Genomic DNA, 14,625 nt, shown 5'->3' on the forward strand with positions numbered 1-14,625 from the left:
GTACATGCATTAAATTAATGACATTAACTGAAACGCCAAAAACCAAAGACATTAGAGTCTGTGAAAATGCAACTGTCTCCTTTTCTTTTGCTTCCAGTAGATCACACCCACTACCACCTAAAAAGGCAAGAGAGAGTGCAGCTGCTAAATGCTATACTGTCTAAGAATAAACCCGGATTGCAGTGGATAAGGTTACCTTGAAGCACCCCAGCACTTTTCCCGTCCCACACCCATGTGAGGCACCAATAACATGGGCTAAATTACCAGCACCTATTTGTTGCGTCCCCTGCCAGAGCCTGAACTCCCCTGTTTACGGCCATGACCTAACATCCCATTCTCCCCCAGCCATGATCCCAAATCCGGCACTTTGAAAACCCTCAACCCGCTTTTCTCACGAGACTGTGGGGTTTCACCCGTGGATTGGATGGGGATGACAAAGAGGAACATCTTTTCCTGAGTGGGATTTAAGATCAACTGGGTGAAACCGTCCAAATAAGATTACACAAGCAAAATCAAAGGACATTCGGCTGAAGTACCACCATGGCTCAGGCAACCAAAGGTACTGCAGGTTTTGTACTCGTGATTGACAGACAAAAAAAGTGTAAAAGTAGATGTCATGATATTTTATAATAATAGAATATTTGAAAAATAAAAGCTTGAATCACAATAAATGCTGTTGTGGTACCATATAATAAAGCTCAGTTGATCTATGTAGCCTATGTCACAAACAGATTTGAATCTGCTGAAACAAATGACATGTTTGTGCATGTTTTTGAGATTAATACAGAGAAGTCCATTATTAACTTAAAATAATTCATAACCTCAGAAGTGTATTATTATTATTATTATTTTTTATCAATGCAATGAAATTTCTCTTCATCAAACTATCCTGAAAAAAATATGTGTCACAGTTTCTACAAAAAATTTTTTTAATATTGATGTTATTGATTAAATGTTATTTGAGCACCAAATCAGCATATATGATGACAATGGGCTGATATATGATTTCTGAAGGATCATCATGTTACACTGAGTAGTAATGGCTGCTCAAATACCAACTTGGCCATTACAGGAATAAACATTTTAAAATATATAAAATTATAAAACAGTTATTTAACATTGTAACAATATATCACAATATTACTGTTTTATTGTAATTTTAATTTTACATTTGCAGCCTTGGTGAGCATAAGTAACTTCTTCCAAAAACATTCTAAAATACCGACCCCAATTGTGTAACTTGTCACATTTTGGTGAATCCAGCAAACGTGCTCAATATTTGCAATATTAAGACTTTGTTAATAATTAGCTTCTTTGTTTAGTTCATGAGGTCATTCAACTCAAGCAGCAGGGAGAAAATAACACAAGATGGAGAAGCAGTTTATTCTTGCAAGCGTGAAGTCAGTCATGCATCTTGCTTTTAATGCAAGAGAACAGCTGCAACCAATATCATGTTGTTATGGTGCTGTATTTATATAGAAATAAAGAACAATGTAGAAATATGGAAAGTAATTAGAATATATTAACACAAGTAATAAAAAAGAGCACAGTACTTTAGCTAACAACCTTTGAGTAACATTTTCCTCTTTTTTGACATGTAGAAGCAAGGTTTGCTAAACTGGTATATGTGTAAATTAATCCATATTTCCAGGTCCCGCAGTGAAGCCCATTTCTCCCACCGGTGTAGATGCCCCGGCTAGGGTAGCGCACCCAGACTCACTTACAGTCCGGAGCCATGGAATTTTACAAATCATGAATCGCCCGGCACAATGGGTGGTCATCATCACACTTCTGATCTCTTGGTCAATAGCGGGTGTTGTCATGTTTGACTTTGTCAGTGACGATCAGATTGCAAGTAAGTTTTAAAAAGGCCTTATTAATTTTCACAGTTCCTGTTTTATTTACTCTTGTCCTGTTGTTGGATTTTTTGGGTTCACTCTGAATTGTTTTTATAGGCATCCAAGATTTCGGCTCTGATCCAGTGCTAGCAGTGAACAAAGCCACTGAAGTCATTGAAAACAGGATAAATCACATGAATGATATGTTTAATGATGCTCAAGGTGCGCTTTCTCAACACACAATTAGTTTATTTTAGTAGCTGAAAGTAATAAATAGCTTTAAAATATCACTATGCTTTTCTGTGCAATTACAATTAGCTACTAAATATTTCAGTTTTCAAAAAAGGTGGCAAAATGTATCATAGCTATACAAGTAGTCTAAACGACTAATGTGCTATATTTCAACTGTTCTGAAGTTATTCAGTAGTTTTGTGTGAAAAAACACCATCGTTATTCAAATAAATCTTAATATCCCGTGAGCTGTCTGGGACCGGATCATTGAATCTGTGAGTTGGACTCGAGAACTGGATCAATCCGGGTTCACGCACAAAGACCGTATCAACTGATTCACAAAAAGATTCAACTCATAATGATTCATTCACAGGAGTGTGCCTGTGAGCTAAATCTAAATTATTTTGATCTCTTCCTCACACAAAACTATCACTTGGCTTGGAATATAGCACAGGAGTATTATTGACCACTTTTTGATATAATGCTCTTTGTGTTTTTTGAAAACCAGTTTAATTATAATTTAATATACTTGTGTTTTGCGGAAGAAAGGTGAGTAAATTAAAGGGTTACTCCACCCAAATATGACCCTCATGTCGTTACAAACCCTTCTTTAGGACACAAACTGATGTTATAATATACAAAAACATTGTTTTCATTCGAATCAAAGCACAAATAAACATAGAAAACGCTCAGGTTACTGATGTAACCTCTGTTCCCTGAGACACTAAGATAAAAACTCCTGTTTTACTCTTTACTGAAGCCTGCATAAACCAATGGCAATTTAGCCTGCCAGAAAGGGCGGAGCCGATCCTTATATAAGTCAGCTCAGAGCACCATTCATCAGATCATTTGACTGGAGTGACAGTCATCAATTTGCATGCAGTTTATGGTGCGGCAAGTGACGCAAAGCTTGTTCCCTTATCTCAGGAAGCCAAAATTACATCAGTAACCAGAGCATTCCCATTCTCTCCCGTTGCGTGAGATGCTAAGGGGAACGTATACAATCATGTCGCAATTTGAGCAGATACAGGACATCCTGCTCTACGAACCCAGTCCTTGGAGCACTAATAAGGAACTCTGAGGAGGCCATCCCTCTTGTGGAATGGATCAGATCCCCAGTGAGCTACGTATTCCACTTATTTGAAGGTTCCTGCTTTACTTATCACGCTAAAATAATTGGAATTCTGGGAGCTGACATGCAATTAGAGACTCATTATGTACAATAACTTATGAACATGATAAAAAAAATGTATTAGTCTTTTTAGCACTAATACCTGCCACGCTATGAGCAGATGCCGCGGTATGAGCAGATACAGGACATCCTGCTCTGTGAACCCAGTACTAATAAGGACCCCTGAGAAGGCCATCCGTCTTGTGGAATGGACTTAGCACATACCTATGGGGCACTGCAAGTTTTCTGAGGTGTAAGCCAAGGCTATCGTATCAATGATCCAGTGAGAAAGTATCTGTTTTGTGGCCGGCAGTCATTTATGGCAGTCTCCAAAGCAAAGAAAAAGCTGTTCTTACTGTCTAAACAGGCTAGAGTGCTCTGGGTATACTCTCAGAGCCCTAACTGGACAGAGCATGTTCGGACCCAACTCACCACCTGTAATGGGGAGCACCAATAGGAAGATTACCTGAGCTCTGAATGGATTTGAGAGAACGGAACATAATTCTTGGTTTTAGAATACTCTACAGTCATTTAGCCCAAACTCAAGACGGGAGGTGGTGAAAGCTCTTGCAAGTCACCCACTTGCTTAACTGATGCCAAGGCAAGGAGGAGGGCTATTTTAAGCGATAAGGGCCGCATATCGGCCTTCTCATGGCCTGGAGGACTATAGACAAGTCCCAAGATGGTACAGTCTGAGGGCAAGGAGGTTCCAGCCTCAATGCACCCATCAAGAACTCAGTGATCAGGTTGTTTCTGCCGATTGATTGGCAAGTTTCGAAAGAATAGTTTGCAACATTTGCAGCAATGCATGCTGAAATTTGATATTTAGGAAATTCACTCTCTGGCTTGCTCTTCATGAGCCAGATGGCTGCAGGGAATCCTTGCTGTTTGGGCGTCTTCGATGGCAGCGAGCAGAGATGGAGCTTCTTCTTAGCTTCTTCTTGGCTTCTTCCAGAGTCAGCGAAGAGATTGTCCTCATCACTAAAGGATAATGATTTGATAAATGGCACTCTGAGCCAACTAATATAAGGGTCAGCTCCGCCATTTCTGGTGGGCTAAAGCACCATTGGTTTATGCAGCTACACAAATGTGAACAAATCAGGCTTTAATACAGAGTAAAACAGGAGTTTTCCCCTTAGCACGTCATGCAACGGGAGAGACCATTCGAGAGGGAAGGTATCAATGTGGTGCGGCTGAGACAGAACAGATTATGCTGTTTGCATTTAGTGGATACTCTCCAAAATGGCGCTTCGGTGACACGGTTGAGATGAATCGTTGAATAAAGTTGTTATTTTTTCTTTGCATACAAAAAGTATTTCTTGTAACGTTGTAAAATTACGGTTGAAACCCTGATGCTACGTTTCTTGACGTTGATCGTGTTACTTACATTGCTGTCTATGGGAGGGTCAGAAATGAATAAGAATGAATAAAAAATATCTTAATTTGTGTTCCAAAGAAAAACTGAGGTCTTATGACATGAGGGTGAGTAATCAATTACAATATTTTCATCTTGGGGTGGAGTAACCCTTTAAGACAGGATTCAAATTTTTGACTAAACCAGTCCTTTGAGAAGTAGCCTATTACATTTTGTTGACATACATAACTTGTTGCAAATCTCTCTTCTTTTATTTGGAATACAGAGTACATCACTGAAATAATATTAAATCCAGTGGAAGCTATGAGTTCAGCTGCTGACTCATCTGTGTATTATCTGTCAGGATTTTTTAGTGCCGATGGTATGTACACATGTTCATTAATGGCATTTTAAAATAATTTATAAAACACTATTTAGTTTTGACTTGCATTATATTGTTGTTTTTCCTTCCAGTAGATTTAGGAATCACTGAAACAGTGAAATATGGGGGCACTGTATTGGATGAGGCTACAGAATGGATCAGATCGCCAGTGAGCTATGTATTCCATTTATTTGAAGGTACCTGCTTTACTAATCATGCTAAAATAATTGGTCGATGTTGTTCTGGGAGCTGACATGCAATTAGAGACTCATTATGTACAATAACTTATGAACATGGTAAAAAGAAAGAATTAGTCTTATTAGCACTAATACCTGTTTAATGCTTTCTGTGCTTCAGACATACTGGATATAGTGGTTGCTCCAGTGGATATGGTCAGTGAAGCTCTTGTGCAAATTTTAAGTGGGATCAAGACTGTTATACAGTATATTTCCACAATGTTTGGAGGCATTGAAGGTACTGCAAAGCACCAACATTGTATATATACACTCACATAATCTATTTAATCTATATGGGTGCATGCATCTTGACAACGATTCCCAAAATAAACACTGATCCTGTATAATTGTCTGCTTTTTGGACTTATTTTAACACTTAACAGAGCACACAGGCATCACTGAAACAGTGAAACTTGGTGGCACTGTATTGGATGAGGTTACTGACCGGATTAGATTCCCAGTGGCCTACTTATTCCACTTATTTGAAGGTACCTACATTACAGAAATAATTGGCTGTTGTTGTTTTGCAGGCTGACAAGTAATCAAAAACTAATGTGCTCTAACTCAAGAAAATATTTCAATCACCATATGAAATTCCAGTGTATAAAGAAAGAAGTCATTTGGGCATTTCAGTAAAACAGGATTTAAGCTGCTCACTGTTTTGTGTTTAATGCTTTACATGCTGCATAGATATCCTGGATGTAGCAATCATTTATCCAGCAGACATTGTCAGTGAAGCAGCTCAGCAAATGTTAAGTGGGATCAAGACCCTTTCTTCATCCATATTCGGGAACCTTGAAGGTATTTATTTCTTGCATCATTTTAGACATTCAGTGGTATAATTCACACAGAGTTACTGCATTTTATTTGAATAAATGCAGCATTAGTCAGCATAAAATACATTTTAAAAATTTGCACTTCACCCAAACATTTGAAGGGTAGTGTATATATATAAGTCACATATATGCACCTTGTCAATATTTCAGCTTGGTTTCCCAAAATAAGCACTGATCCTGCAGAGCTGACTGAAATAGTTGTAGAGGAGGCCACAGAAGTGAAGACCACCGTTTCTAATTACCTATCCAGTCTGTTTGCAGTGGATGAAGGTATTGTTCATTTATCAGCTCCAAACATTGTGTTTCTTTTGTATTCAATGTTTGATTAGTAAAAGAGTATTGAATTGTGTTATTTTATTTAATCTTTCCCAGGTTGTATTCCTGACATTAGCTTTGATCCCATGAAAGTTGTCACAGACACAGTTGAGGAGTTTGCTGACAGGAGGGATATGTTCTTGGCTTATCTCTCAAACATGCTCATGGAAGACAAAGGTATTCATCCTATCAAGTACAGTACTATATCATAAATGTATACTTGTGTATTAAAATACAGTTATTTTTTAACTATCTGTGTCATTCTCTGTTTCAGATGACACACCGCAAGTGATAAGACGAAAAGGTTTGTGTCAATATCCCTTCATTCACTACTCAATACCTCTGTTAAGAAATAATAAAATATATTAGTCTATCAATATTCCTAAATCTTCTCCAGGAGAATTTCTGCCCCCTATGGAAAAAGGTTAGTAAATGCACACACTTTAATATACATAAACGCTCTATATTAACACAAAACTAACTAGTACTCAAACCTCAAGCATATATCGTACAAGATCTTAAATTTACTAAAATTATAGTTTTTTGCTTTGTTTTTATCTCATAAATATGGTTATTTATGCACAGTTACGTTGTGTCTTACCCTGTTTCAGTCCATTTGATAATTAGGACATTTAGAAAACAGTGGTAGAGGTTATGTAATATGGTGCATGAAAAGGACCTGCATGACTGCATAATGGATGACTGTCATTTTTTTGTCTGTACTATAGTGTTCATTTTAATGTCCTGCACTCTCCATCTCACACAGTACTGTACTGCCCATATTTCTTCACATTATGTAAAAATGTGTGCATTTAATTTCTCTAGAATGGTTTCATAAAAGGTGCATGACATATTTACCAAATACAAAAATAAAAAGTTTATGTCAAATGCATTTCTTGCTGTTTGTTTTTCCTGTCCCCTTATTGCGATGTAGTGCGATGGCTAACCTTCTCTGATACATTTGTCAGTTGATATTCTTCACAAAAATACAGCATGTAGGCATTCTTACCACAGTTATGGCACATGTTACAAAAATATTGTGAATGTCACAATATTAATGCCCTGAGATTTTAAGCTGAGGTTGTGGGAAGAAATAAAGGGTTTAATTTCAGATCGTTGCACTCCTGATGCATAAAGTGTTTATAGCAAATCTTCAAACAGCTCATACAGTAGAGAATTGTGCTAGCATGATCATTCCTGAACTGATAAAATGGATACACTGAATGCAGTGCAAATCACTTTGGATAAAAGTGCACTAATGTATACAAAAGGTCTCAACATCTCAGAGGCACAAAATACAACTTTGGGTTTTGATGAAACTGCTAAAAATGGTTCAACTGAAGTTCAACTGTCAGGGCATAACATGTGCATACTGTTAAGGTCATCAGTGTGATTTAATCATGTGTTTCCAATCTGATCAAACTCTCATGTCTCACAAATAAACTGGTAAATGTGTTTTTATTTGTAAAATTAGCTCAGTTCTGTCATAAAGCTGAAATGAAAAATGACTTCATGAAACAGTTGCAGAAATACTAGGCAAAACACAGGACCCTGCCTATGCTGCCTACATTGCTGCGAGATCCACAGACAGTACTAAACAGGAAATAAAAGAGGTAGAAGCTGCTAAAGATACAACTGAAAGAGCTCAAGATATTGTGGACGCTCCAAAGGAGGAAAGGAGAGTTGAAACGGCTTGGGACCGCTCTGATGTCACAGTTGAAGACGATGAGGTTACCTACGATGTCACGGAGGAGGATAAAACTGCTGGAACAGTTGAAGATATTGCAGATGTCACACAGGAGGAACTTTCTGATACGGCAGAAGTGATAGCTGAGGAAGAAGCAACTGAAAAGGTTGAGGATATCTCAGATTTCGCAGAGGACACATCAACTGAAATGACTGAATCTGATGAATCTGATGCTTCAGATATGAAAGACACTGACGATACCTCAGATGTTGTTACAGAGGAAGAAGAAGTTACTGAAACATCTGATATTCCAGAAGTAACAGATGACGAAATAGAAACAGAAAAATGTGAAGATATCTCTGATTTTAAAGAGGACAAATCAGCTGAAATGACCTCTGATGTGACGGAAGACATTGATGCGGTTACAGAGGAGGAAATAGTTATTAAAACAGCTGAAGATATTCTAGATGTTACAGAGGAGGACACATATGACATTCCAGAAGTCATAGATGAGGAATTAGCCACTGAAAAGGCTAATGATATCTTTGACTCTGTAGAGGATGAGTTAACTATGATGACCTCTGATGTGACAGAAGACACTGATTACACCTCGGATGTTGTTACAGAGGGAGAAGTTGATAAACCAGTTGAAGATATTGCAGATGTTACAGAGGATGAACCATCTGATATGCCAGAAGTCATTGGCAATGATGATACCTCAGATCAAGATACCTCTGCCGTTATAGAGGAGAAAGAGTCAACTAAAACAATTAAAGAAGCAACAATTGAAACAGCAGAAGGTACTTCCTATGTTACAACCAAAACTGAATTAGATAATACAGATGAAAATGAATTTCAGAAATATCCCAGTGTTACAGAGGAGGAGGAAAAACCTGAAAAAGTTAAAGATACTTCTGATTTGATAAGTAAGGAAGAAGAACCTGAGACAGATGAAGATGCCAGCACTGAAGAAACAGCCGAAGAGTCGATAGAAAAAGAACAGCCACGTGAATTGGCTGAAGATACTGTGACCATCTCTGTAAAGGAAAAGACTGAAGTAACAGAACTCGATGATCTTGAAGTGCTGGGTAAGGATGACATGAAAGTGGAAGGCAAGGAGGAGAAGGAAGATGTGGTGAATGCTGAAAAGGTCACAAAGAACCTGGGGAACGATCGAGATGAAGATGAGGTTGAGGTTTTAAAAGAGGAGACTAAAGATCAAACTATCTTTGGAACCACCGCTGGTGAAGATGGCCATGATGATGAAGAGGAGCTTGTCCTTTCTCCTGTCCAGCAGGACCTAACAAACAGAGATGATGAAAATAACAATAACAATGACAGGAAGAAAGATGCCATAAAAAGAGGCCTGAGCGGGAGAAAACCAGCAAAGAGTCACTCCACTGAAACAGATGACCAAGAAGCTCACAAGCATCTTCATGAAGGTATAGAAACATTTTGTATCTTTAACAAATAGGGAAAAGTGTTAGTTCAGTTGACAGATGGCAACCGACATGTCAATAGATGATCTTAATAACAAATTATAATTCACTTACCATGGGAAAATTGATCACTAAATTAAAATTAATTATTTATTATTTTGTTCGTTTAAATTAACATGATGCATCTGAATTGTCAGTTACTCCATATTAACTTTTTTATAGAACATAGTTGTAAGCTGTATATCAATAGGTAGAATATATATCTATACATCACTGTGATTTTGCATCAGTTTTGAAGAACACTGTTATCACTCTTCTCTTACAATTTGGACTTGGATGAAGAACAAATTGATGGATGAAGATGAAGTTTCATTCACTGTTGCTTCTACTTCACCTCTGCTTCTGGAAAGAAAGATGCTTAAAAGAGGAGAAAGAACACAGCTGGAGGATTCTCTAAAGGACTCTGCTGCTGTACATGTTTCTATAAACAGTATAAAACTAGAGAGAACTATTTGCTGTTATTGATCAATTACACATTGCGCACTGTAAGAAATATTAGCATCTTTTGTTCAGTATGTTTTCTTAGCAAAAGTCCACAAAAATTGTGTTTGTTTTTATGTAATGTTAAATATATAGGGTGTTTTTTTCTTTTTCTTTTTTTTTTTTGTGTGTGTGTGTAATTTAGAATTTAGAGAATTAATTAATTTATCCATTATCCATTATTTAGTTTAGTCTGCCATCTAACACAATGACATGGCTGAAAACCACTTTGCTGCTTTACAATTACTATTAATGTTAAATTAACACACTTATAATGCACTAATTCATGCTCTAATTTTCATTGTACATTAATCATGTGGATGTTAAAACAATGTTACTTTCATTTAACATTTACTCATGATTTCAGTTCTTGAACAAGTGAAAGAAGCCAAAGAGAAAAAAGCTAGAGAGGAGATATACAAAATCATTCAAGGTGAATGGTTTCTGTTTTCTTCAGTGCTTGCACACTGTAAAATACTGTGCTTGTGCAGAATGAAAACTGCAGTTTAGGATCAAAATGATAGAACTGTTGCTCATTATCTTTTCTTGTTCTTCCAGATCTGAGGGAGAAGAAGGCTGATGGTGAAGAGGAGGAGATGACACTACAGCAAATAAACATAACAGTAGAAAAAGTCAAGAAAAGAAAAGAACATGAGAAAAACGAGATAGAAAAGGCTAAAAGAAAACAAAAATCCAAAGAGGACAAGACTGAAGAACCAACAAGTAAGACTGATAAAACATACTGAACTTATCTGCTTAATGTAGGATATGTAATTTCTCTTTTTGCAAAAAGCTCAACATCCACATTTAGACTGTAGTTTGCTGTGTTGCTCCCGATGAAGGTTGAAGGTTACGTTCAAGACCTACAGTTGCTTATAGATGACATGTAAAACCCCCCAAAAAGATAATATATGTGTACTATGTATATGAAATGTGTTCTAGAAAAGGACACCAAGAAAAAACCTGACAAAAAGGTCATGGTGACTAAAGTGGATGAGGAACCTCCTCTAAAAAAGAAGAAATCTGGTACATGACGCACTAATGCCAAAAATAGATAAATAAAGCTATGCTTGCTTATTGCACTGTCTGAGGGTTAGTGTGCAGTGTACTATATATTGCAGCTTTAGTCCATTATAATGTTTGTTTTGATATTTTATTTTCTTGTAGAAAAAATATTACTACAGGAGTTTTTTATATGGACTCCCACATTATCAGTATGCATGTTTTACAAAAAAAAAAAAAAAAAAAAATCAAAACAAAATGTAAAACCACAAATTTCTAATGTATACAATTTTGTATGTGCAGGACCTGAGAAAAAGGTTAAACCAACTAAGAAAGGTATTCAACACATTCTGTTCACGGACAATATATTTCAATGTTGTTGTGTTTTTTTTTTTTGGAAATAAAAAAATCCCACAAAGTCCATGAGCAATCATAAATCTAATATGGCACGGTAGCCAAAACTGTGAAAACAAAATTATGTATTCCAAATATTTTTTTTTACTGTATCATAGATGTTGAGATGGCCAAGGACAAAATTAAAGCAGCACATGTAAAGAAAGGTATGTATCTTGAGTGATGAGTGATGTTCTGTTCAGTAAACTCTCGATTAACAGGAAATAAATCTAATGCTTATTTTTCAGAAGCTGAAGTGGCCAAAAAAGAGACCAAATCAGCACCATCTAAGAAAGGTATTGTTTTAAGAGATCTTGCTTTACTTAGCACTTATAATAAAGCAAATTCATAATTAAAGCACATTATGTGTACACTACCTGTTTAAAGTTTGGGGCCTGTTAGACTATTAATTAAATAAATGAATACATTAAATGGATCTGTACATTTAACTGTATAGACTTTTATATTGTCTTAATTTTTCTCCACTCATTTGCAGAGCCTGAAGTAACAAAAGAAAAGACCAAACCAGCTCGTACAAAGAAAGGTATCACAATGCATATTTAAAGTCCCATTTTAGATGCTTTCTTTCATTTAGAAATAAATCACATCCTGCAAAGAAAGTTAGTTTCATGTCTGAAGTATTCACATTTTTAGAAAAAGCTGAAGTTATCAAAGAAAAGGCAAAACCAGCTCCAAAAGAAAAAGGTATGCTTGTGCAAAGTTGCGTTTGTATCAGAGATAACATATTTTGTCTTTTAGTTGCTGAGGTTGTCAAGGGAAAAGCTAAGCCTGTAAAGAAATGTACTTTGTATTGTACACTGTAAAAAATGACCGTGAATTTAACAGTAAAAGACAAGTAAAAAACAAAAAAACAAACCAACAGTAAAAACCTGTTAAATGGTTAACGGTAAATTACCCTACTTTATATGGTGAAAAACAGTATTGGAAATTTCTTATAATTACTGTCATTGGAAGTGAAAAAGGACATATATTTTACAGTGAATAACATTTCTGCGTTACATTTCAAATTAGAATTTTTTTTTTTTAAATAACTACTTATTAGTTTTTATATGAGGGTTGTGTTTTACACCTAATGTTGTTAAATGAAAGTTTATGGCATTGTTTCAGCTTCATGTGTGTCACCATGATGGTGTTTAGTGTTTGTTTGAATGAAACATTCTTTATATGTTACTATTTAAAAGCTGCTTGGGCGTTGGTTTATCATGAGACTTTCTCATCACCACCTGCATTTGGTGGTTATTAGTGTATTACAAAGGTACAAAACAGATTTCTGTATCTCAATAGGCTGGTATACGAAAATTATATCAGTTAATGAAATTACAGTTTTTACAGTTGTTGTTTTACAGTTTTACAGTGTATGTATAACTATTTATGAAGCTTTGCATAAGTTAACAGATTATATGAACGGTTTGTTTCAAATGTTTACAGAACCTCAGGTTATTAAAGAAAAGGTCCAGCCTGCACCTTCAAAGAAAGGTACAAAGCTTGCATTTTGGCTGAAATATGTGTTCTTTAAGTGTTAGAGATCCCTTTCTCAATAACTTTGGGGTTGATGATCACACAGTAACTTTCCTCACCTTAGGCATGCTTATTCAGTTTTAAAATCCATATATGGGCTAAGTGGATGATGCAAACCAAACAACATATTCAACTAGTAATTTTGTTTGTTTGTTTGCTTGTTTTTGTAATACAACTGAAGATTCATTTAAATGTTTTACATCTTCTTGTTTCATATTACAGCTAAAGCTCCCAAGGAAAAAGCTAAACCTGTGAAGAAAGGTACGTTTGTTTTTTCCTGTTTCTCCTTAAGTATTTTCTAAGCAGTTTTATTGTATGATGTGATGTAATGTATGGCATGCATTGCTGCAATCTGAAGCTGCCAAAACAAAACTGTTAAAGCAAACGGAGTTACTATATTTAAAATTTTAATGCCTGATCTTTGAAAAAGGTTTACTAAATATGAATTGAAAGTACATCCATTTTTTTCATTATTGCAAAAGCTGAAGCCAAGGATAAACCACCAGCACCTTTAAAAAAAGGTAATTGTGTGCTGTTTACATTAATTTTGAGGTAATCTTTGCTTATGTATGGTAATTATATTTACTTCTAGAAGCGGAAGCTGTCAAAAAAGCAAAACTTGTTGCTGTAAAGAAGGGTAAGACAATCAGTGCCATTTTAAACAAAATGCAGTCTTTTACTATGTGTCATAAACTGCTGATGTTGATGAAATTACAGAGACTGAGGTTCCCAAAGAGAAAGCCAAACCAGATTCCTCAAAGAAAGGTAAAAAGAGAAGGCAAAACCAGCTCTTTTAAGACTCCAAAGCCTACAAAATTGTAGCAGTTTAATTTTTATGCATTTAATTTTTGCTTCTATTTTATGGTATGGTACTATCTAGTTTAGCTAACATTGAATTTTGAAGAAACCAATAACATAACATATTGATGCATTTTAGCAGCTGAAGAGAAAGAAAAACCTGTCCCTGTGAAGAAAGGTATGATTCCTGCTTATATTAATAATATATATTTGTTTCATTGTATAATGTGTTGTTTGAAATTGTTTATACAGCTTTGCTCTTACATACAGTACATAGATTCAAATGGAAATACCATGTCTTTTGTGATGACTTGTTACTGTTTATGTAAAAAAAAAAATAATAATAATAATAAAGTTGAAGACAAAGAAAAACCAGCACCACAAAAGAAAGGTGCTTGAATTTTAAATACAGACAAACTGTTGTCTACTAAATTAAAATCTAAACATATAAAAACGTTCCATGCTTTTAGCCGAAGCCCCCAAAGAGAAAGATAAAGCTGTTCCAGTAAAGAAAGGTATCACTGTTTTCACAAATTTACTGGCCAATATCCACTCAGTCAGTTAAAGAATATTAGGAAAAATTGAAATCAGCAAGTTGAAATGCTTTTCTCTTTTCTTATTTATTCAGAGGCTAAAGCTCCCAGGGACAAAATTAAACCGGCCCTTTTGAAGAAAGGTAGGATGCACTTAAAGTAACAGAAATTCATTTAAAAGCAATTTTTATGCATGACATTAACTGAACCTGCTGACTCATTTTCAGAGCCTGATGTTTCTAAGGAGAAAGAAACACCACCAACTGCCAAGAAAGGTAATATGGAAATATGTGGCCTTGATCAATTTTTTTGTCAGTTTTATATATTATTT

At 35.7% G+C, this 14,625-nt stretch overlaps 1 protein-coding gene across 2 annotated transcripts in view; it reads left to right on the plus strand.

Annotated features, from left to right (window-relative positions):
• Positions 1-238: 238 nt before the first annotated feature.
• Positions 239-14,625, plus strand: part of si:ch211-266g18.10 (titin) — a 39,364-nt gene continuing 24,977 nt past the window's right edge. Inside the window, exons 1-30 of one of the 2 annotated variants that reach the window (XM_052580343.1) lie at positions 239-559; positions 1,652-1,855; positions 1,956-2,060; positions 4,881-4,976; positions 5,072-5,173; positions 5,334-5,450; positions 5,596-5,700; positions 5,903-6,013; positions 6,199-6,318; positions 6,421-6,540; positions 6,638-6,667; positions 6,761-6,787; positions 7,885-9,492; positions 10,397-10,462; positions 10,588-10,752; positions 10,972-11,055; positions 11,335-11,367; positions 11,544-11,591; positions 11,673-11,720; positions 11,921-11,968; positions 12,079-12,129; positions 12,874-12,921; positions 13,186-13,224; positions 13,446-13,484; positions 13,556-13,600; positions 13,681-13,728; positions 13,901-13,939; positions 14,232-14,276; positions 14,390-14,437; positions 14,522-14,569. In XM_052580343.1, the coding sequence (XP_052436303.1) occupies positions 541-559; positions 1,652-1,855; positions 1,956-2,060; positions 4,881-4,976; positions 5,072-5,173; positions 5,334-5,450; positions 5,596-5,700; positions 5,903-6,013; positions 6,199-6,318; positions 6,421-6,540; positions 6,638-6,667; positions 6,761-6,787; positions 7,885-9,492; positions 10,397-10,462; positions 10,588-10,752; positions 10,972-11,055; positions 11,335-11,367; positions 11,544-11,591; positions 11,673-11,720; positions 11,921-11,968; positions 12,079-12,129; positions 12,874-12,921; positions 13,186-13,224; positions 13,446-13,484; positions 13,556-13,600; positions 13,681-13,728; positions 13,901-13,939; positions 14,232-14,276; positions 14,390-14,437; positions 14,522-14,569 (3,706 nt within the window). In that variant the 5' untranslated portion in view covers positions 239-540. Of the gene's footprint in view, positions 560-1,651; positions 1,856-1,955; positions 2,061-4,880; positions 4,977-5,068; positions 5,174-5,333; positions 5,451-5,595; positions 5,701-5,902; positions 6,014-6,198; positions 6,319-6,420; positions 6,541-6,637; positions 6,668-6,760; positions 6,788-7,884; positions 9,493-10,396; positions 10,463-10,587; positions 10,753-10,971; positions 11,056-11,334; positions 11,368-11,543; positions 11,592-11,672; positions 11,721-11,920; positions 11,969-12,078; positions 12,130-12,873; positions 12,922-13,185; positions 13,225-13,445; positions 13,485-13,555; positions 13,601-13,680; positions 13,729-13,900; positions 13,940-14,231; positions 14,277-14,389; positions 14,438-14,521; positions 14,570-14,625 lie in introns of both variants that reach the window. The other variant, XM_052580344.1, reaches the window with a different exon arrangement.

Source organism: Carassius gibelio, chromosome B17 (genome assembly GCF_023724105.1).
Source record: "Carassius gibelio isolate Cgi1373 ecotype wild population from Czech Republic chromosome B17, carGib1.2-hapl.c, whole genome shotgun sequence".
Classification (NCBI taxonomy): Eukaryota; Metazoa; Chordata; class Actinopteri; order Cypriniformes; family Cyprinidae; genus Carassius; species Carassius gibelio.